The 24,647-nt window shown below is 29.2% G+C and overlaps 1 protein-coding gene across 1 annotated transcript; it reads right to left on the reverse strand.

Moving 5' to 3' along the window:
* Positions 1–247: 247 nt before the first annotated feature.
* Positions 248–23,917, reverse strand: LOC145692453 (pyrethroid hydrolase Ces2a-like). Its single transcript, XM_081767762.1, has 3 exons — positions 23,715–23,917; positions 1,970–2,104; positions 248–253 (listed from the first exon to the last, which is right to left on the reverse strand). The coding sequence occupies exons 1-3, from the start codon at positions 23,898–23,900 to the stop codon at positions 248–250; spliced, it is 327 nt and encodes a 108-aa protein (XP_081623888.1). The 5' UTR covers positions 23,901–23,917.
* Between the last annotated feature and the right edge of the window lie 730 nt (positions 23,918–24,647).

The following is a 24,647-nucleotide window of genomic DNA, read 5'->3' on the forward strand; positions in this document are numbered from 1 at the left end:
AAGTTATTTCCTATGTATATACAAATAACACTAATTACACATATTACAACATTGTTGTGCACTATTTCATGGCTGTAGATAGCTTTAGGAATGTCAGCTTAACCCTAGAGAGACTCTATAAAGAAAACACGAAGGTGAAGAAGAACGTTTTCTTCGTTGGAAGCATATGCTAGTAAAATCACATAACAGCGAATAACACACTATTACTAATATTATGGGGAAAAGAGTCATATGTAATTGTTCAAGTTCAGTACTAAAAACAATCACATAAAGACATGACTTAAAATTTGTGTCTAACGTATTTGCTATTACTCTGGATTATTACAAGCAAGTTCTTAATTGTTGAAGTTTAGCTTAGAATATTGTAGGTTTCTGAGATTTTTTTTCAAATGGGAAGCTATAAGTTATTTCCTATGTATATACAAATAATACTAATTACACATATTACAACATTGTTGTGCACTATTTCATGGCTGTAGATAGATTTAGGAATGTCAGCTTAACCCTAGAGAGACTCTATAAAGAAAACACGAAGGTGAAGAAGAACGTTTTCTTCGTTGGAAGCATATGCTAGTAAAATCATATAACAGCGAATAACCCACTATTACTAATATTATGGGGAAAAGAGTCATATATAATTGTTCAAGTTCAGTACTGAATACAATCACATAAAGACATGACTTAAAATTTGTCTCTAACATATTTCCTATTACTCTGGATTATTACAAGAAAGTTCCTGCAGTAATAGGCTTCTCTGTAGAACGATAATGGAATATTTGATTTCGACTTTCAGAGCTTCTTTTGATTAAGTAGAATTTTAATGCATTGAAGAGATTAACAAAACTCCGGTATCATTTTCACAGAATACAAAAAAATAATAGTAATTTTAAAAACGGAAAACTATAATGAAGGACCATAATAAAGATATCATTAGTACTAAAAACTTGAAGGGCTTTCTATATTTTTCTCGTATTTTAAATATTGTATGTATACCATATTAAACTCTATTATCTATTTCTTCCAATTCAAAACTCAATAGCATCAAAAATACTGTACGTATTATAGTCTATAGTATATATATATATATATATATATATATATATATATATATATATATATATATACAGGGAGGTAGGTAACTCCACCGACAAACATTGGGAGGTGATTCCTTATGTGAAATGAAAGAAAAAAGTTCTAATAAACATGGGACTAAAAACGTCTCCTTTCAGAGTTATGAACCGCCGAGAATTCGAATATTCACGTTTCGAAACGCTCTGCCTTAGAAACTACAGGACCGATCCCAAGCGGTTTAAGGAATTACAAAGCAACTAGTATGCGAACTATCTAAATATCCATGTTTTACCATCCTCCGTTATCGGCGAGACTAACTGTAAAAAGGTAGTTGAGGTATAGGGATACTCCTTTAAGTACTAATAACGCGTTCGTTTTGCCGATAACGGAGGATGGTAAAACATGAATATTTAGATAGTTCGCATACTAGTTCCTGTGTAATTCCTTAAACCACTTGTTATAGGTCCTATAGGTTAGAAGGCAGGGCGTTTCGAAACATGAGTTTTCGAATTTTCGGCGGTTCATAACTCTGAAATGAGACGTTTTTCGAACTATGTTTATAAGAACTTTTTTCTTTCATTTCATATAAGGAATCACCTCCCAAAGTTTGTCGTTGGAGTTACCTACCACCCTGTATATATAGCCACTTCTAATAGTCGATAGAATTCTTCAAACAATCTACAGTAGTTTTTTCTTAAAGTTTATTTTTAATCTTCGTACAGAGTGATTGATTTAATATGTAAATTAATCTTTGCCACAGCCGTCATAATATTGATCTTATCGTTTAATATTGGCTCAATCTTTAAAATATGATTGAAGTATTCTTATAAGTCCTAAGTATAGTAACAAAAATAGAAAATTTATTATGATGTTTTGATTTAAAAAATATATTTATTACCTCGTGTGTGTATATATCTAATGTAAGACAATCTTCAATATCTCCCTCCGTATTTGTGATGTCGTTCTGTGGGCATTTTCTTCCTTCTTGTGATACGTCCAGTTCTCCATCCCATGGATCAATATCTACTGGAGGCTGTAAAATATGCAAAAACAAATTCTATAATTACAGATGAATTCCATGCCATTAGCAGGTGAAGACAGCAGAACATAGTGTGTCTAATAATAACAGGTACAATCTTGATCTCTCACTTAAACAACAATTGCCAAAGATCATGAAGATAGTGTTGTAAAAACTATTTTGTTTTCATTCATCGATTTGTTAAATAGTGTTATCAGTTTATTGTTTTCTATATTTGAATATGACCTTAAAATATATTTAAACTGCATATACTTCAATTTCCTTTTTTAAAGAGCGTAGCAAATTTTATTTGCTACACTCTTATAGACATAGTACATACCCACATAAACTTTTAAACACTTAGAAAAACACTTACAAAAGGAGGTTTTTCTTCAGATTTTGTTTCTTTTTAAGTTCTTTTATATATAGTTGTTAACACATCTTTCTCTTACTTGTTCTCCAATTTATAACTTTTTCAATCCAGTTATCTGGATTTAATTCGATTCTAAGGAATTTTCAATTATTTTGAATGTTCTTTTTCACTAAAAGATAAACGAAATATATTTAAAACTCATTTAGGGAAATTGTCAAGCTATTTACACTTACTAGATTGGAATTTTACCTAGTGTAAAATTTAAAATTTTGAATATTCCTATTACTACGCTTCTGTTTAAGTTTCGTACCGCCTGTTAAGTTAATTGTTAGAAACTGCAAATTTAAATTTCCATTATAATTGTATTATAGGCATGGGAACTTACATTAAAAAATTACTTCTCATTTTACTTTTAATTGTAATTCTATTAGTAGTGGGGGAATGGGGATTCTGCAGACAAATTTATTATTAGCCCATTTTAACTATATGTCACCCTATCATCTCTAATAACTTCTAATCTACCCCCTAATAATTTTTAGCACACTCCCTATCCCAAATAACTTCTATCACATCTCAAATAACTTCTATCTTACTCATAATAACTTCTAATGCATTCTATCACTAAATTCAGTTGCAAAAAAATCACTAACTCTGGTTATAACCGGTTTTGACTTCAAAAATCATTAAATCTGGTTACAAAAAATCACTAAATCTAGTTACAAAAAACAAAAAAATCACTAAATCTGGTTACAAAAATCTGGTTATAACCGGTTTTGACTTCAAAAATCACTAAATCTGGTTACAAAAATCACTAAATCTAGTTACAAAAGTCACTAAATCTCGTTAAAAAATAAAAAAGTCACTAAATCTAGTTAAAAAATAAAAAATCACTAAATCTAGTTATAAAAAATCACTAAATCTAGTAAAATAAAATTAAAAACACTTTTATGATATTACCATAAAAGTTAACTAAATTCTACATAATTACATAATAGTTACAAATTAGTATACTGATAGTTACAAATTAGGATATTGATAGTGAAATCTTCTGCTAACTTCATTCTCTATTGAAAATAATGATTTCTTAAACTCCATTGATCATAGTTCAAACTGAATAAACATCCATTGATTTCAAATATTACTTGTGTTTGATCTTGTACATCTTTCACAATCACATTGAATGAATTAGTAAGAATAAATTTCTTCTGAGGCTCCATTACTAACAGCTCACTTTTTTATAAGATTGTTTTTATTTGCATCAATTTTGTTACATACAGAACTCAACAGTTGGATAATTATCTTTTAAACCAGTGTATTTGATTTTTATTCCATCTTTAACGATCTCATCAATCATTTTATCTGTTCAGTGTTTTGTAAATCTAGGTGGAAGAAATATCTTAAACTCCTCACACTCAACTAAAATACTCTTTCCAAACTTAGTTTTAATCTTTTCCATTTTCACAATCTTATATTCTGTATTTAATTCTAATTCTCTTAATCCAATAACCTGTTTTTGTTCAAGACTTCCAAGTTTATTTAAAAGTTCAATATGACTCGCCATCGTATTTATTATATAGAATTTTTTCTAATAGTCACGAATTTCATTAAGTATGTCATTGATTCTGTTAACAACATCTCTTACATTTTCATCTGTTAATTCACCATTCATGAGCTTAATTACATTAAGCTCATCTTTAAACAGCCCAATTCGATTCACCATATTTTTATATATTCTTTCTTTGAAGCTATATTAAACCGTGTTGATAGACCAGTGATAACAGCAGAAGCCGAAGCAAATGCAGATGTAATAATTGAATATACTGTAACAGGAATAAACACATTGATGAACCCTGTAGAAGCTGATAATAGAATTGATAATGTAATAAGAGTAGTATAAACACATTTTATTCTCTTGAACTTCCTTTTGTTTTTCATTAATAACTTCTCAAGATTTAATATAATATCTTCAATTAACGCAATTAAATTCTCACGTGGAATGTTATCTGGAATAGTCATTTTATTAAATAAGTTTTTATGATATTGTCATAAAAAACACTTACAAACTAAACAAATCTAATAAACATATGATTGATTTATATCTTCTCAATTATTTTTTTCTTTCTCAACATCATACTCTAAATTTTTCTTACCAATCATAACAACATAGCAAATTGTTTTATCTGGTACATCGCTTTCAAAATTAACAGTCAGTTTCAAATTAGTTCTATCACTTACAGTTACTGATTTATGCTTGCTTGTGTTAATTACGAACATTGGTCTATTTTCTAAAAACTCTTTAGGATAATAAAACATCTCAGTATTTCCAATTGTAGCTCGCTTATATACCGTATACATTTCATAAACTTTCAAATACTTATGTTTTGCAAAATCTAAGTTTAAAGATTCCAATGGGAAAGATTCATTTCTAGAATTACGAAAATGGTTATTCTGAACTTTACAATGATCAAAATAGCTTGAATCTTTTTCTTGATTATCATTTCTATCAGTTTGGTAAAAGGCAATTACGAAATTAGGCATATCAAATTCACTTGAGTTAAATTGTGTGGTTAAATCGAATTCTAAATATTTGCCACTAACTGATTTATGTAAACATTGATGCGTGTTGAATGAAATAGGAATCTTACCTTCTTTTAACATATTAGATCTTAACAAGGTGGCATAGTTAGGTTCATAATTAACAATAGGCATTCTTAACTCCATATTTGTAATCTTAATTTTACCTGGATGCCGTTGATTGTCTTCATATGTTCCATCCTGCTTTTTTGTTTTCCAAATAGCAAATGCATTATCATCAGAACCACTTCTTTTAAATGTATATTTCAAACCTCCTTTCCACATAATATCTTTAAAATCTGAACAAAATCCTGGCAAAAGTCTTAGCAAAAACACTATTTCTTCATCTGTTCTTGCCCACGTAATTCCTTCCCATCCACATTCATCATAGTGATTTGCCTCTGGTTTTGAAATCGTACATGTGTTTACAGCTATTGAAGTTAAACCAGGATAATCTATAATATCTAATATCTGTCCATGCTTATTAACTTGAATTTGAGAAAACAAATGTGGGAAGAAATTATTAATAAGTCTAATATTTTGACCAGTAGTATATTCTCCATCAGCATCTCTACCTCTAATTTCAAAAGTTACATAAATATCAGCATAATAAGGATGTATGAAGCCATCACCCACGTCAATATCAAATTCAATAGACCTGTTTGGCTTATTTAAATTCTCGATTGTTTTTTGATTAGGTTTAAAGGATTGTAATTCATATGATTCTATCTTATCCTTATTTATTATAAAAAAATATTTGTAATCGTTTTATGAATTAAGCTCATAAAATAAACCCATAAAACTTAAATATAACTTCTCCAAATATCCTTATTCCTATTCATCTGACTAATAATTTCTGAAAAACTATACCCATCTGTAAACATTTTTAACACTGTAATGCATAAATGTCCACAAATTACCTCGTTAAAATGTTGTATACGGTTGCTATTGTACTCTATATTATGACCAAGATATTTTACGAGTGTTTTTGGCGGATTACCTCCAAACGAATCAAATACATACTTTCTATTTCCTTTTTTCCAATAACAAATCTAATGCGTTCCTATATTTTAGACGTATCAAAATTAAAAATACCACACTCATTCTTCCTTGGTTGTTTAGGTAATTCACCACTCATAAATACACCTCTAAAGTTTCTTATCTTAAGTTTTTTAACAAGTTGTATTAGGTCTAAATTACTTAAAGGTTTAATTTCTTCTTTTTCTTTACTGTTTTGGAGTTTACGTTTTTTGAAAGCTTACCACCTTGTTTTTCTTCCATTGCTAAGTTATGTCGCTTTTGTTCTTCTAATTCCATTTTATTCTTTTTTGCATCATCTACAGTCTTAGCAATAGCAGCCGCACCTCCAGCAACAGAACCTAGAGCACCTATTAAAGCTAAAATCGTTGGAATAGTAAATATAAAACCACCATAATGAACTTTATTATCATTTGTCTTCATTTCTTTGTTTATTTTCTTGAGTTGTGGTATACAAAGAGATAGAGACATACATTGTCCTTTACTTAGTTTTGCTTCCTTTTGTTTGAGTTGTTTGTTAGTTAAAATGTGATCTATATTTAATTGTTTAAGTTCCTGATTAGGAATCGTAAATGTAAAACCTTTTAACTGCGTATTTATTATATAATTAAAAGCTTTTTATGAAAAATTTCCATAAAAAGTACATATAAACCTAAATCTAAAAAATACTTATAAACCTAAACCAAATCTTACTTTCATTACTTATAAACCTAAACCAAATCTTACTTTTGTATTCATCAATAAAGCAGTACCAAGAACAGGTAGTTTTTCAGTTATTAAATTAGCATCTTTAGCAAAAACTCTTTCCCAAGCTTTATTTTCTAATTCCTTATCTGCAATATGTCTTGATTCTGTATCTTTATTATCCCTATAGTATATATCATGTTCTTTACAAGCCTCATCTAATGGGTTAATACCTTCATCACCTCTCTCTAACCTTTCTTGAAGTGTTGTACCCGGACCACAATATTGAAATCCTGGAATATGTAACTCAAATGGAAGTTTATTAATCAAATCATTTACTAAGCCTTTACCATACTTCTCACTATTCCAAAATTTTGGTGGCAGCGTATTCAATATCTTAATCAAATAACCTATACCTTTTGGATCATTAGGAATAAATTGTATGAGTTTAGAATTAATCATATCCATAATACCTACTTTCTCATTATAAAAGTTATCATTTCCAGATTTTTCTTCCCCATCAATAACAATCAAGCGATCAATCAGTTTTCTAACATCATCCATCCATATGTATTCTTTTGATAATTCGTTATATACCTTTATTCCTTCTCCAGATTTTGGTGTCTTTTTTGGAGGTGTTGTTGGTTTTATATATTCATCCCAAATAGGTCTGATAATCTCTTTATATTTTTTACCTTTACTAGATTTTTGTTTTCTTGTACTTGGATCATTATTATGAAATGCAACACTAGAATCAATTACTATTTGTTTATATTTTTCTAGATCATCATCATTATAATTTGTTGGATTATGTTTTGTCAATAATTCCCATAAACCTTCTGTTCCTGTATAATGTCGATTATTAATAACTAAATCATCACCATGTATTTTAACTTCTGCATTTCCTATCATATGTATAATTTTCCCATCTTCATCATATGGTTGTATTCCAAAACTTTTATCATTTCTAGTTGCATAATATCTTGAGGCAATCTTACCAAAATGAGTTGTTGCTAGAGATTCTATTCCTTCTACTTTATCTTTAATTTGTTTTTCATGTGTTTTATTTCTTCTGTTATAGGCGTATCACTTTCATTTATAGGACTGTCATACAAAGGTGGTGTTTCTAATAAGCTTGAATCCACTCTCGCACTTTTATACACAACTGGAACTAACTCTTGAATTAGATTTTTATTTTCTTCTGCTACTTTTGATATCTTGCCCTAAATTTTTAATTGCATCAATAACAGGCTGATCTTGTTCTTTAAAGTTCTCATACTTATTTCGATTACTTTGTTTAATTTCCTTAAATCTTTTAATAAGTTCTTCTTTTAACTTAATATACTTCATAGCTTTATTAACATCCATTTATTATATAAAGAAAAAATTAAAAACATAACATAACATAACATATCATAACATAACATAATTTTAACATATATGTTCACCTGCATTCATATACGTTTTGTTTACACTTTTAGAAATTCTTTAATTTTATTTCTATATTTACCATTATTCGCCTTCCTAGTCATATCTATTGTTAAGAAACCATGTTCTTCACTCCAACACTTGCTACATAATAATTGTAATTTTTCAAACGACATATCAGATGCAACAAATTCATCATATATATGTTTTAAATTTACATTGTCCTGTCTAAATATACAAAGAAAGTTTAGGTTATCTCTAATTAATTGTTTTGGTACTTTAGAATATGTTTGTCCAAGATAGAAACAGTTCAAACCCTTATGACGACCTCGAGTAAAATATTATCTAACGTGATTTTGTTCTTCTAATATGAAATCATCAAATACTACCACAGAATAGTCCTCACATTCATCTAATGGAATAATCTCTTCATTGTTTCCTTTTATTATTGCTATTGTGTCTTTAATATTACGTTCTATATCTCGAAAAAGTTGTATTAAGTGTTGGTATTTAGGTTGATTTAAACTTTTAGAATAGATATAAACATTTGCATATTTTAACCATTTAGGTGCCAACAAAAAATTATCAATCATTAGCGTTGTCTTACCACACCCACTAGGTCCAACTATTAAACATCTTATATCATCAGGTAACAACTCACCATTCCTCTTTCTCTTCGCCGTTTCTTCTGTTAACCTTACTTTAATATCCCAATTATCCATATTAGTTATTTATTATATAATAAATGAAAGTATTTAATTTAAATGCTTATTCATCTGTATTAAACATGTCATTGCATTACCCATTTGAAAACGATTTAGAAGTAGCTGTTGCAGGATTTTACACAACATACTTAACTCCAAACATTACAGAAAAGAACAATAAATTAACATTTTGCAGTGAAGAACCTGAAGTTACAAGACAAGCCATAGTTCAACCTGATCAATATAGTTTAAAAGAATTAGAAGAATATATTAAATCAAACCTTCCATTCTACACTGATGAATTTAAAGATACTTTTGAAATTACGGAAGACAGGAAGATAAATAGAGTTAAAATATTTAGTGAGGTTTGTGATATAACCTTAGATACCATTAATACTGTATTAGGTTTTAGTGAGAAAAAGTTAGCTAATAATATAGAACATGTTGGAGATAAGCCTCCAAAGTTTCATCCGTTTGATACTATAAATATTCACTGTGATTTAGCAGAAGGTATGATTTTAAAACACAATGACACAACACACAACGAAACAGACTTAATTGCAACATTTAGAACAAATGCGGAGTTTAGAGAACCAATTATATATGAACCTAATGAAAAGATATTTTTTCCAATACATCAGAACAAATTTAATAATTTGAAAATTTCAATTAAAGATGAGAATGGTGATTTGATTGATTTTGGTGGAGCTCGTATAACTCTTTTACTTGCTGTTAAATAATTCAAATTATTATATAATAAATATGGATATTTTGGTAATACTAAAAGGAGGACTACAAACCTCAATCATGTAAGTGAAGTTTTTACATCAAATAATATAACATGGATTGATTTCAAAAACAAAAGACTTGTTAATGTAGGTGATGCAATTGACCAACAAGATGTAGTAACTTTACAACAGCTAGATTTAATAAATAGTAATGTTAATAGTCAATTGGAAGGTGATAGAAACAAATTTGAAGATGTATTAAAAACATTACAAGACACATATATAAAGAAAGAAGATTTTCAAAAGGTTAGGATGGATACTACTAAATTGATTATGCAGAAAGAAACTATACCCTTTTTATGTCGATTGAGAACTAAGAATGTTAAGGAGCCAATCTTTAAAATATTCAATCTTTCTAATGGTTACACATTTCTCTATAATGGGAAAATAATGCACATGGAATTAAGTTGGGATAAATACTTTTTAGACATATATTTAGGCGATACTTTGATTGAAAATATACCTTTTGGTTTTAAGAAGAATGATATAATAACGATTAAACCAAATAAAAATTCAGCTATGGAAGAAGGGCAATTATTGTTTGTTGTAATGTACATAGAAAGAGAACTTTTATAAAACCATTTGCTATATTCAATCTATATAACAACATTCTAATTCAATCTATATAACAACATTTTAATTCAATCTATATAACAACATTCTATATTGAATTATACAGACGAATTATAAATTGTTATATAGATTGAATTATAGACTAAGTTATAGAATGTTATATTGATTAAATTATATAGATGAACAGTGTTTGAATTGTAGAAGTTTTTATATAGATTGAATTATACAGATGAATTATGAATTGTTATATAGATTGAATTATTGTTTGAATTATAGACTAAGTTATAGAATGTTATATTGATTAAATTATATAGATTGATTATAGATTGAATTATAGATTGAAGTTCTTGATCAATTATAGTATTAATCAACAAATACCAACAACAGCATTAATTATAGTATTAATCAACAACAGCATTAATTATAATATTAATCATCAAATACCGATACCCGTTAATTATAGTATTAATCATCAAATATCGACACCCGTTAATTATAGTATTAATCATCAAATATCGACAACAGCATCAAACAAACATATGGTTGAATTATAGTTTGAATTAGGCCGATCTTTAGAATAATGTTGTTAGTTGATATAGTGTTTGAATTATAGATTGAGGTTAATAATTTTCCATATAATAAATAGTATGATGTATTGTGTTAAGTGTAAGAAATCAACAGATACAAAAAAATAACATTAGAATAGAACAAACAAAGAATGGAACATATGTTAAGAAATGTATATGTGTTGTATGTGGTGCTAATAAATCCCAATTCATTAAAAAACCCGATTGACTATATGAAGGTGAAGGTATTAGAGAAGACATTATAGAAGAAATTCATAAACCATCTAGAAAGAATTATCCTAGGTTAAGTGTTATTGTTAAAGGTATAGATCATGGCAAGCTGATCTAGTGGAAATGGATAGTGGTGTGTTAAAAGGTGTTTCAGAATTAAATAAAGGCTATAAGTATCTGCTAACGATTATAGATGTGTTTTCAAAATATGCATTTGCTGTTCCTGTTAAAGATAAGAGTGGGAAGAATGTTACAGAAGTATTTGAATCAGTGTTAAAAGTAAGAAAACCTAGTAACTTACAAACTGATCAAGGTAAAGAGTTTTACAATAAAGAATTTGAAGATTTGATGAGAAAAAACAATATCAATCATTACTCAACATATAGTGGTAAAAAAGCTTCTGTTGTTGAAAGATTTAATAGAACACTTAAACAAAATATGTGGAAGAAATTTACTGTTCAAGGTAATTATAAGTGGTTAAAAATATTGCAAGGTTTGCTTGATGAATATAATAACAAAGTACATAGAACAATTGGTGTGAAACCTGTAGAAGTGAATAAGAAAAATGAGCATGTGATATTGAAAAAAGTGTATAAGAAAGAATATAAGTCTGTTAAGTTAAAGTATAAGATTGGTGATTATGTTCGTATAAGTAAAATTAAAGGTTTGTTTGAAAAAGGTTATACACCAAATTAGTCAACAGAAGTATTTGTTATTAGTGAAGTTATTCCATCTAATCTACCAACATATAAAATTAAAGATTTAAACAATGAAGAAGTTAGAGCAAGATTTTATGAACCAGAATTATTGAAAACTAAATATAAGGATGAGTATTTGGTTGAAAAAATATTGAGAAAGAAAGGTAATAAAGTGTTTGTTAAATGGTTAGGGTTTGATGATTCACATAATTGTTGGATAGATAAAAATAATGTAGTATTGTAAATATTATATTTTATGATTATTTCATAAAAGGTATAAAGTGTTTATTAAATGGTTAGGGTTTAATAATTTGCATAATAATTAAATAAATAAATAAAAGTAATATAATATTATAAATGTTATAATTATGGTATAATAATTCACATAATTAAATAATATACTATTATAAATGTTATATTTTATGGTTTAATAATTCACATAATAGTTTGATAAGATAAGGAAAATGTTGTAGTGTAAATTTAATGTGTTTAACTTTTATGAATATTTTTCATAAAAGGTAATAAAGTGTTTATTAAATGGTTAGGGTTTAATAATTGCATAATAATTAAATAAATAAAAGTAATATAATATTATAAATGTTATAAATGTTATTTTTTTGGTTATTTCATAAAAGGTAATAAAGTGTTTGTTAAATAATTAGGGTTTATTAAATGGTTAGGGTTTAATAATTTGCATAATAATTAAATAAATAAAAGTAATATAATATTATAAATGTTATTTCATAAAAGGCAATAAAGTGTTTGTTAAATAATTAGGATTTATTAAATGGTTAGGGTTTAATAATTTGCATAATAATTAAATAAATAAACAAAAGTAATATAATATTATAAATGTTATCTTTTATAGTTATTTCATTAAAAGTAAATAGGATAAGAAGGTGAATGATAATTATGATAATGTGTGAGTTTATGAAAATGATTCAGTTTTTATCATATTAATAATGACTTTGATGGGGTGATCCCATAAAAGCCCTGTACTAACACAACACACTAATATATGTAGACAATGGCAGGAGTGTACAAGTATTAGCAGTTGTGTTAGGAAAAATAAGTATGCTAATGTTGGTATATATAACATGAAAAAAATATCATGAAAATGAACTAAAAAATTTGGTAAATATAAAAAAACGATACAGTACTTTTTCATATAAGATGAGTATAAATAATGTTAATTTTACTGGTGAGGAGATGAGGGAGATGTCGATTACAAAACTAAAACTAATATGTAAAGTCAAGAAAATCCGTAACTATAGTTATTTAAATAAGAGTGAATTAATCAAAAAAATCGAACAATATCAAAATGAACCAGATGAATTGAAAGTTATATACACAATGAAAGTTGATGAATTAAAAAACCATTGTAAAAGGAAAGGAATAAAAGGTTATTCTAAATTAAGAAGGGCTGAACTTATTGATCGTATTAAAAAATATGAAGATGAACAAAACAAATCACAAATTAGAAACATATTTCCATTTAAACAAGATGTTTTTGAAGAATCGAAACTACAACGAATACCAATTAAAGTAGAAAGAAAGGAAACAGCAATACAGAAACGATTACAAACTATCACAATTGAAAACATAGGAGGATATAAAGATCCGGTGAAGTTTTTAAATATAAGTGGGAAAGTAATTATTAACAAAATCAAGGAAGAATTAAAGCATCACCCATTAAAAGTCAACCTTGTATTCATTTGTGATTATATTAAAGATAAAGAAGTACAAGAACGCAACTTTAAAACTATAAATGAAAGAATATTACAATCAACTGACTTAGATGAATATATAACCCATGCTAAACAAAAACTATATAGAGAGATGGAGGAATTTCAAGGTAGAGGATCAGGATGGACATTACATCAAATTAAACATTTAGAAATCAGACTAAATAAATATGTACCATTACGAGCTTCTTCCTATATTGACCTTCCTAAACCAATTAAAGATAAGAAAGCAGTAATCAATATTAAAAATCAAGATAATAAATGTTTATTATATTCAATTGCAAGTTATTTAAAACCTATTGATAGATGTTCTCAATATCAACGACCTTCACACTATACAGAAATTGTGAATGAGTTACAAGATAAATATTGTAATGGTATTGAATTTCCTGTACAATTAAAAGATATAGTAAAGTTTGAAAAGAGAAGTAACATATCCATTAACGTGTATAGTTATGATGATGAATATAATATATACCCACTTCAAATCACAAAAAATAAGCAGGACAAACACGTCAATTTATTATATGTAAAAGATGATTATAATAGTCATTTTTGTTGGATAAAGGATTTATCGAGATTAATAAGAAGTCAAGTAACAAAACATAAGGAGAAATTGTACTTTTGTGATAGATGTTTGGTAAGACATTTTAGAAATGAGAAGCAATTACAACAACATGAGCTATATTGTAAGGAGCATGAATCTGTTAGAATAGAACTTCCAAAACCATATGACAATCAAATACAATTCCAAAATTATAATAGATCATTAAGAGTACCATTTACGATATATGCCGATTTTGAATGTTTGTTATGTAAAATGGAAGTAGACCATAATTGTTCTAAAACTGTGAAGTATCAAAAGCATTTACCAATGAGTTTCTGTTATTACATCAACTACTCAAATGGTATGTATAAAAGTCCTGTTAGTTATATTGGTTTAGATGCTGCAAAGGTGTTTGTGAAGAAGTTAAAACCAGAAGCAATAGAAATAAAGAAAATATATAACAAAAAAGTTGAAATGAATAACCTAACTAAAGATGAGAACGAGATATATAATAATTCCAATAGTTGTCATATATGTGAGAGAAACTTGAATGATTTACCACCAGCAATTGAAAAACAAATAAATATGTTAAATAAGAAAATACAATTCGCTAAAGATAATGATAGCATGATTCAAAAGTTAGAAGAATCGAAACATGAATTAGGAAAATGTTTAAAGGATATAAATAAAAATAAAGCAAAAGTAAGAGATCATGATCATTTAACTGGAAAGTTTAGAGGTGCAGCTCACAGTTATTGTAACTTAAGCTATCGAAATCCTAATTTTATTCCAGTATTTATTCACAACTTAAGTGGTTATGATACTCACTTGTTTGTTAAAGAACTTGCTTATGATAAGAATGAAATAAAACTAATTGCAAATAATGAGGAAAAATATATAACATACTCAAAATATGTGAAGGTTGATAAAAAGAATGGAATTAATTTACGATTTCTAGATTCATTTAGGTTTATGTCAAGGAGTTTAGCAGAACTAGCAAATAACCTTACAAAAGAACAATATAGAGAAACGTCAAAGTACTTCCCTAATGATTTGTTAGATTTATTAATTAAAAAAGGTGTGTACCCATATGATTATATTGACTCAATTGAAAGATTAGAAGAAACAAAACTACCCTCAAAAGAAATGTTCTTTAATAAACTTACTAAAACCCACATCAGTGATGAAGATTATGAGCATGCGGAAAATGTTTGGAAGTCATTCAATATTAAAAATATAGGTGAATATACAGAACTTTATAACAAGACAGATGTATTAATATTAGCTGATGTATTTGAAAGTTTTAGAGATGTGTGTTTAAAAGCATATGGTTTAGATCCTGCTTGGTATTTCACTGCTCCTGGTTTATCGTGGGATTCAATGTTAAAGATGACTAAGATCAAACTAGAAATGTTAACTGACTATGACAAAATATTAATGATAGAAAAAGGTATAAGAGGTGGAATTTCACAATGTAGTAAGAGATATGTAAAAGCAAATAATAAGCATATGAAAAATTATAACAAAGACGAACCTTCAAAGTATTTAGCTTATCTAGATGCAAATAATTTATATGGATGGGCTATGAGTCAATACATGCCTTACAAAGACTTTAAATGGGTTCAACCTTACATAAACATAATGAATATTCCAGATGATTCAGAAACTGGCTACATATTAGAAGTTGATTTAGAATATCCAGAATACTTACATGATAAACATACAGATCTACCATTAGCTCCAGAAAATATGTGTCCACCAGGATCGAAACATTCAAAATTATTAACAACGCTTTACAATAAAGAAAGATATGTTATTCACTACAGAAACTTAAAATTGTATATGTCACTTGGGATGATATTAAAGAAAATTCATAGAGTATTAGAGTTCAAGCAATCAAACTGGTTAAAGGAATATATTGATCTAAATACAAATATGAGAACAAAAGCTAAGAATGATTTCGAGAAAGATTTTTACAAGTTAATGAACAATAGCGTATTTGGTAAAAGAATGGAAAACATTAGGAAGAGACCATCTATTACCTTAGAATGTGATCCAATGATGGTGGAAAAGTTAATAGCGAAACCGAACTTTGATTACAGAACAATATTTAGTGAAAATTTGTGTGCGATACATATGAAAAAAGAAAAATTGACCTTCAACAAACCAATATATGTTGGTATGAGTGTGCTAGATTTGTCAAAACTATTAATGTATGACTTCCATTACAACATTATGAAACCTAAATATGATATCGATATAGACTTATGTTACACGGATACTGATAGTTTTATATATGAAATTAATACAGATGACTTCTACAAAGACTTAAAGGAAATGGTTGATCTATTTGACACAAGTGATTATGGAAAGGATAATCAATATGGAATACCACTAGTAAACAAAAAAGTATTAGGAAAGATGAAGGATGAAAACAAAGGTAAAATAATGACGGAGTTTATTGGGTTAAGATCAAAGATGTATGCCTTTAAAGTTGAGAATGAAGAGGAGAAAAAAGCAAAAGGAATAACGAAATGTGTAGTAGCAAAAGAGTTACAATTTGATGATTATAAGCAAACCCTATTCAATGATGTGAAAACATATAAAAATATAAATCTAATTCGAAGTTGTAAGCATGATGTATATACTATAGCTGTAAATAAGTTAGCATTAGATTCGAATGATGACAAAAGATATATACTAGAAGGTGGTATAAGTACCTTAGCTTGGGGGCATTATAAGATATAGTTAAAATGTATTTATGTGTAGTTTAGTTTTAAGTCATATTTAATTAACTTTTATGTATAGTTTAGTTTTAGGTAAAATTTAATTAACTTTTATGTGTGGTGTAATTGATAGGTGTTAGGAGTAATTATGTATAGTTTAGTTTTAGGTAGAATTTAATTAACTTTTATGTGTGGTGTAGTTGATAGGTGTTAGGAGTAATTATGTATAGTTTAGTTTTAGGTAAAATTTAGTTAACTTTTATGTGTGGTGTAGTTGATAGGTGTTAGTGAGTAATTATATATAGTTTAGTTTTAGGTAAAATTTATATTTTTAAGTCATAAAAGTTGTTTTTGTAATTTTATCCTTAGACATAGGCAACCAGTAACACGTTAGAAAAACATTATAAGAAAATATAAACCATTTACCGTTTAAATTTTTAAAATCGATGAATATTTGGTGAAGTTATAACAAAATCAAAGTTTCGGGAATTTTTTACGGGTTTATTTTTGAGTTTTCTGGAAAATGTTATTCTTTAAAAAAGTCTTAGAATTTTATTGTGGTTATGGTAGTATTTTTTATTTTTCGATTTGATGAAAATTAGTAGAGATATTGAAAAAGGAAAACATATCCTGAGAGTTATGCAACCATTTATGCATTTTATAAAATTGGTTATGTTATTGGTATTCATTTGCCGTTTGAATTTTTGAAATCGGTTAATTAGGGACTGAGCTATTGAATGTTAACTTTATTTGGGGGTATAACTATGTGTTGCCAACTCATTTTTAACAATTATCATATTTATTAGTAATGGGGTGAATTCATCCCTATATGTTTTAAAGCGATATCTTGAAAAATTAAAATCCTGGAACGTTCCGAAAAAAATATTGAGTTGGAGACACTGCATGGTAAAACATTAGTTTTGTTGGCGGTTTATTTAAACAGTTTCTCGTTCATGCTAGCTAAGTAACACGGAAAGTTTTTTAATTTGCATAGTTGAAGTTGTCCGATCAGAAATTTTCATGAGCAACGATTGTGAATCAAGAAATGAAAGACAGACACTCCGGCAAAGGTTTCATCTGGGTTAATGCTGGCGGAGTTGCTTCTAAAAAGAAAGAAAATATGTTGTTGCTGCTCCGGTTGACTGAAGAGAATGTGAGTGTGGATGAATGTATGATGATGTAAGCAAGTCGCGTTCCCACGCTAAGAAAGAAAGAAAAAGAGGGAGACTATATAAATCTAAATACATACATGTATGCTGTTGCTTCTCTCGAGCAAACTGAATTGTAAATGTGTGTGTGTGTGTGCACAAACCTTCTGTGTTGGGTTATATAAATACAGGCGGCAAAATGCTAAATTCGTTATTTTTTTATCCGATTTTGATAATTCAAACGGCATTTGAAAGAGTATGTACCAGAGTTTAAAATGCAATTGTTCATTCTTGTTAAATGTTGTTAGATTTAGGATTTTTTTTGTTTTTGTAACTAGATTTAGTGATTTTTTTAACCAGATTTAATGATTTTTGAAGTTAAAACCGGTTATAACCAGATTTTTGTAACCAGATTTAGTGATTTTTTTTGTTTTTGTAACCAGATTTAACGATTTTTTGTATCCAGATTAATGATTTTTGAAGTTAAAACCGGTTATAACCAGATTTAATGATTTTTGAAGTCAAAACCGGTTATACCCAGATTTAATGATTTTTGAAGTCAAAACCGGTTATAACCAGATTTAATGATTTTTGAAGTCAAAACCGGTTATAACCAGATTTAGTGATTGTTTTTGCAACTAAATTTAGTGATAGAATGCATTAGAAGTTTTTATGAGTAAGATAGAAGTTATTTGAGATGTGATAGAAGTTATTTGGGATAGGGAGTGCGCTAAAAATTATTAGGGGGTAGATTAGAAGTTATTAGAGATGATAGGGTGACATATAGTTAAAATGGGCTAATAATAAATTTTTCTGCAGAATCCCCATTCCCTCACTACTTCTATTTGTTACCAATTATTACATATGTACTCTGTGTGCATTGATACTTGTATATTTTATAGATCTTGATGTAATGTGCGGTCAATTTATCTAGAAACATCCTTCTTACCTCCAATAGATGAAAATCACTGAAATTTTGAGTGACGTAAATATAATTAGGAAGTAATTGTTTTATATATTCTGCGCTACCACGAGATTGTTACTCTTGTTGAAACAACGCATTTGTTTGAAACTATCTACAATAGATTATCACATTTTTCAAAGCTACATTTTGAATAGAAACTTACTACAACTTATTCATTATTTAATACTGCAAACTAACGAAGTGATAATTCCACAAACATCAAATTTTGGAGAGCTTTATAAGAGTACAAAAGCAAGTGAGACAGACCTTACAATACCAAAGTACCTAAGCGTGTACTAGTTCATCATGAGATTATTTATAATAAACCTGTAATTATCCGGACTAATTACTATGGGACGCAATCTGAACATACAGATGTCTGGGAAATTTAAAGCATCATTAACCAGACGTTATATTCTAAGATACAAATTTCTTTAAAATCGATTTTGTTACCCCTTTCTGCATGAATTTTTAAAAATATAAAACATATATATTTAACTTGTTTTGATGTAAGTACATCAAAATAAACGTGATTTTTAAGAAACCTCTTTTATTTCGAAAAGTTTGGTAAAATTTGTATTACCATCATATACGGAACAACATACATAAAAAAGTTGAGAAAACGACAGATTCAGTTATATAAGGAACAATATGCATCAATGTTTCAGTGTAACTTTGAAGAGTCTATTTTATCCAGAAACGAACAATGTATTATTAACAGTTAGAAAACTACTAATTATCACGTATTTGAATTTATAATAATACCAAATATGCATATTGAGTTTGGTCCAATCTCATTAGTCTAATAATCTCTTCTTGCAGGTTACTGATTCATTTATTCACTAGAAATTAATAATCGTTCAATATTCTATTTTGTAAATTCAGTGTCACTTTTTCAATTGGATTGTTTAAAACTTTGTGTGCATAATTATATGATTGATTAGATCAGTGATACGTAAACTACACCCAGTGGGTCAGATGTAGTCTTCCAGCGGTATCCGACCTGCGATATAATTTCTAATCTGATAAGTAAACGTACTGATTACCATTGTTTCTAATAAATTATATTGGCCCGCCTATAGTGTTTTCTTTCTTCTTTGGAGTCAAATGCTACATAGAAATACAGAAAAATTGTCCATGGTTCAAATACAGTTTTACAAATGTTAGATGTGGTCGCCATTCGTCACACGACATATATCTATGCCGTAGTTTAGATGCGCTTACGCTCAATCTAGTATATATCTACTAATGGTCGTAAACACGCCTGTAATGCGATTGTGAAGTTCATTCAAATTTCATGGAAGTTGAGGTATGTTTACTGCATATTTTACCTTCCCTAAAGGAAAAATCGGAAAGCTTCATATTGAGAGAGCTAGGATGCCAAGGAAAAACCGACAAGTCATCTTCAAGATATCGCACGATCCAATGGAATAAGAGTTCTTTAATCAGGTAGCAACGCACTTCATGCCAACAGAGCAGTATTCCAACAAATTAGAATATGAAATTTTTGGAATCCCCATTTACTTATGAAAACGACCATAAATGTAGTATGTCAAGGGGCCGCGGTTGCTCAGCGGTAGAGCGTTCATCTCTGGTGTTTGGAGGCCTTAGTTGGATTCTAGCTCGCGGTAAATGAATTTTGTGGTGGACAAACACCGTGTGCGTGGGTGTACTCGGGGTTTTTCGGTGTCCTTCCATTTTCTTCGTTTCACCATTTCATTCATTATTTCATCATCACCATATCCTTTAGCATAGCCGGAATAACTTGGGACCTAAAACTCAAAGGTTTCATATCATTTCATTTTGTAGTATGTCGAGGAATGGCATACCAATCATGTGTTCTCCGCTAAGAAAAGCAGACAGTACACTCCTCATTTAGACACTGTAACAAACACGTTGACTTTTAGAGAATCTCGTTCATGTTATAATGTATTTTGTAGTTGTTGAACACCTCAGATACGAACAGTACCGCGATTGAACTTACCACTCAAATAGAATGACACTTCGTCATTAAACAGTAGAAAATCAAGGAAATCGTCATTCTCCGTAGCGTTCTGTATACAATTACAAAATGTTTATAATTTAGCAAGATCGCCAGGTAACGAAATTTGCGTTAACTGCCTTTGCAACCCCTTCATCACAATCGTGTTAAAAAAATCTTCGGAACAGTTGGTTGCGGAATATGTAGTTCCAGATTGTCGTGCCGTGTTGACTTCTGCAGTATACGTACGGACTCACCCGACTGTTTCATCAGAAACGTTTGTACCTCCCAGACTTTTACACTTAAACAAGAAGGTAATGCTAATACCATCTCAGAGTGCTTTTCTGAATTGGCGATGTAGTAGATAACTGTCAAGGAAATGTATGCTGTATCGTAACAACGAAAAAAACACTTCTCATATTTCAAAGCACCGAATACTTTCTGTTGTATAGACACAAATTTTCTTTCTTAAAAGGAGGCATATGGTACCATCTGAAGACATGAGTCAAGCTTAAGAAAATGTATTTATTTATTTATTTTACTTATAAAAGTATTGAAGAACAAATAACACGTATATATATATATATATATATATATATATATATATATATATATATATATATATATAAATGTAGGGTAAACTTACCTAACTCGGTGATATTAAGAAGGATGACTGAAAAAATACACATTTCCACGCATGCAGGATAGATGTAATTTCTATATTAGGAATTCCGAACATAAACACAATTGTTGTAGTAAGAGAAGCGTAAACAATACAAAACAAAGAATATAAAGAAACATAATACACAATATGTTTGAGCTACCTAACCTCGTAATACCATACCTTATTCGGGTGTGTACCTAATTTCGTGATACGGTAGTGTACTCACGTTATATTAATTATCACCGTCTCTATCACTCATTTGTCATTGCACATATGCTGCACTTGAAAATGGTTATGTCAGCTGAATTAAAACTCTAGCTCCTTTCATGAAACCACCGTAAACAGGAGCAGCACTGTATCCAGGGGCTACAATTTCTTCCCGAACCTTAGCGCTCGTTACTACCAGTGCTCAACTCATCATTTTGATTACCTGTCACTTGTTCTTTTTACCTGGAGAATCATGTTGCACTGTAATGACATTTTCCGTTGACTTGTGGCCTGATCAGGAAGATGAACTGTTGCCTTCATGTCTCGTTAGCTTTTCTGCTAGAAACAGTATTGTTTTTGTCAGGCAGGATTAAATTCGTTGCACACAGAAGACTATCCATCGGTGATGTAAAACTATTGTTCTAAGCGAGTGATTTATCCTTAGCGCGTACAGACCTAGTTGCGTCCAGGGAGGAATCGAGACTTCTTGGAGCTCTTGTAAGTGCTTCACTGGATACTGTGTGAGGATTCGGAGGAAATATTTCCGTTTTAGTGAAACCAGATATGATATTGTTTATGGAAAATGTTTTAATGAAGGAAAAGATGAAGAGAGAGTGAAACTCAAAACGACCATGATCCATTCTGACACAAAATTTATAAGAATATGATGCAATTTGATAAGCGTCTATTGCTTTACAGTTGCATTACTTCAAGAGTTCACACAAAATGACAACCAGATAATTTTTAGTGTAAACGTCTGTAACAAAAGCTACACAATAACACCGTACACAGACACAAAATATTTTTTGTCTTCGAAGGTCAGATGACTGAAAATCGCTTTCTATCCTGTGCATCAACTAACATCGCGAGTGACGGCCGCACGGTAACAATTGCCACTAGGAAACCTTTTCACCACTTGTCGGTATCCCTACCCTCACTTGAGCACCACTGTAACTCTATCTATAATGTATACCTCTCTCTGTGAAGAATAATTTGTCTCGTATCACGAAATAACCTATACCACGAAGTTAGGTAGGTTTACCCTATATATATGTATATATATATATACTTGTATGTTGTTACTTCTCTCTTTTACTGCTGAAGTACAGTAGAGCCGGAGATATTTGTTCTTTTTGCTTCTTTCTCAGGGATTCTTCCCTAGAAGTTAATATATTTTGCAGAAATTTTGAAAAAAAAATTAACTTTCAAATGTGTTATTTCCTTTCATCAGTAGCACAAATATATTGCGCTAATAGTTTTCGACATATTTCTCTTTAAAATCTCATGGATTTTTATATTGAATTGGCAACACCTTTAATATGGTGATATTGGAGTGTGGTTCATAATGCTTCCTTTTTAAATTCTCTTCGTACAAACCTTACGCGCATTTTGTTTATTAGCTCGATAGTTACAAAAGTGTTTCAAGATAGAAAAATAATTGAGACTGTCTATACATGAAGGGGAATTATACAACTTTATAAATCATAAACCTAAAAAATATCTTAATACTGGTCATTTGGCTATCAATTTGCTTTCTTAAACATTCGTTAATATTCTAGACATAATTGAAAATGTTGGGAATTTGCAAAGAGAACCATCAAGTAACAGACGTTCATGAAACATATAACCTAATTGAATGTGCGTTTCAATTGTCATTTCTGTATTATTATTGGATTATTTGAAACCAAATGAATAAGGAATGTGAACGAAAAACTTTCATGGAAAAAATATCTGCAGTGAATCAAGTATGTGCAGAAAGGAATAAAAATATAGACCTGTGTTCAACTCTTCAGCATTACGAATTCCCTACTTATTACTGTTTTCAAAAGGTAAAAACTTGTAAGAAGTGATTAGTTCTGCATTCACGTGATTAAAAGAATTAGTAATAATGAGAACATTTTAGTAAAAGTAGCTCTTCATGAATGTGCTCTATTCGAAGTAAACACAAGAATTCTTCCCACTCTCAGGAACATGTTATGTACATACCAGAAACCTTCTTTCCCCGCTTGGTGGTTTAGCATAAGGAATGGCTAAGAAAGATTGTACGGTTCTATTTCCTCTTGTCACGAGGTTTGTTCCCCTCAATGTCCCTAATCCTGGAAGATCGACCACTGGTGCATCTTGGGCATACACAACCAGAGCAATAGTCAAAATTATCCACTGCTGAATCATCTCTACGATCAAACACACTGAAGTACTGCTTTCGTTGTGAAAACATATCTTTCCTCTTATATAAAGTTTCTAAATGTAATCAAGCGAAGATAAATATTTCAATTATGAAAAACCAAATTCGTATCATAAGATAACAAAAATAATTACACTTTTTGCAGACATTTCTCTTAGTGAAGTCTGTATCAATAACTTCATTTAGTCACTACTCATGATTAAATTTATCAGTTATTACATTTAGAAACATACGTGTGGGGATATTTTGTAGGTCAATCTTGATAATATTCAATAAATTCAAGTTCAAGGTAAAACTAACACTTATCTTATCTTATCTTCTTTTCATCTTTATTTTCTAAATGTTTTTTTATCTTATTATAAACTTTCAACATATGAGATTGTATAATAATTTTATGATTATTTCCAATTGCATGGGATTTTGATTCGTTATTGATTTAAAAAATCTTTGGGACATATAGTTGTCAGTCTACATCTAAATTAACATTGTTAGGTTTACTGAACTATTTTATATAACACCATTACCACAGAGCCATCTTCTCTGGTTCCCATAAATACTAGCGAGTGCGTCATTCGTGCAAGTAGTCCTAGTTTCGATTCCTGACGAGGCAGCTCTAAAATTTGAACGCATTATGATTGTTCAGATTCCACTTTAAACTGTAGGTATATGTCTCTTATATCCTCATTGATGACAAGAAACTTTAATTTTCGATAAGTATATAAACCGCTGCGATA

This window comes from Thermobia domestica, chromosome 8 (genome assembly GCF_964235325.1).
Source record: "Thermobia domestica chromosome 8, izTheDome1.hap1.1, whole genome shotgun sequence".
NCBI classification, from domain to species: Eukaryota; Metazoa; Arthropoda; class Insecta; order Zygentoma; family Lepismatidae; genus Thermobia; species Thermobia domestica.

Coding starts and splice junctions, on each gene's coding strand:
- LOC145692453 (XM_081767762.1), bottom strand. CDS start 23,900: ATGATTCAGCAGTGGATAATTTTGACTATTGCTCTGGTTGTGTATGCC. Junction 2,105..23,714: donor GCGGGGAAAGAAGGTTTCTG/GTATGTACATAA, acceptor CATATTTTACAG/CCTCCAGTAGATATTGATCC.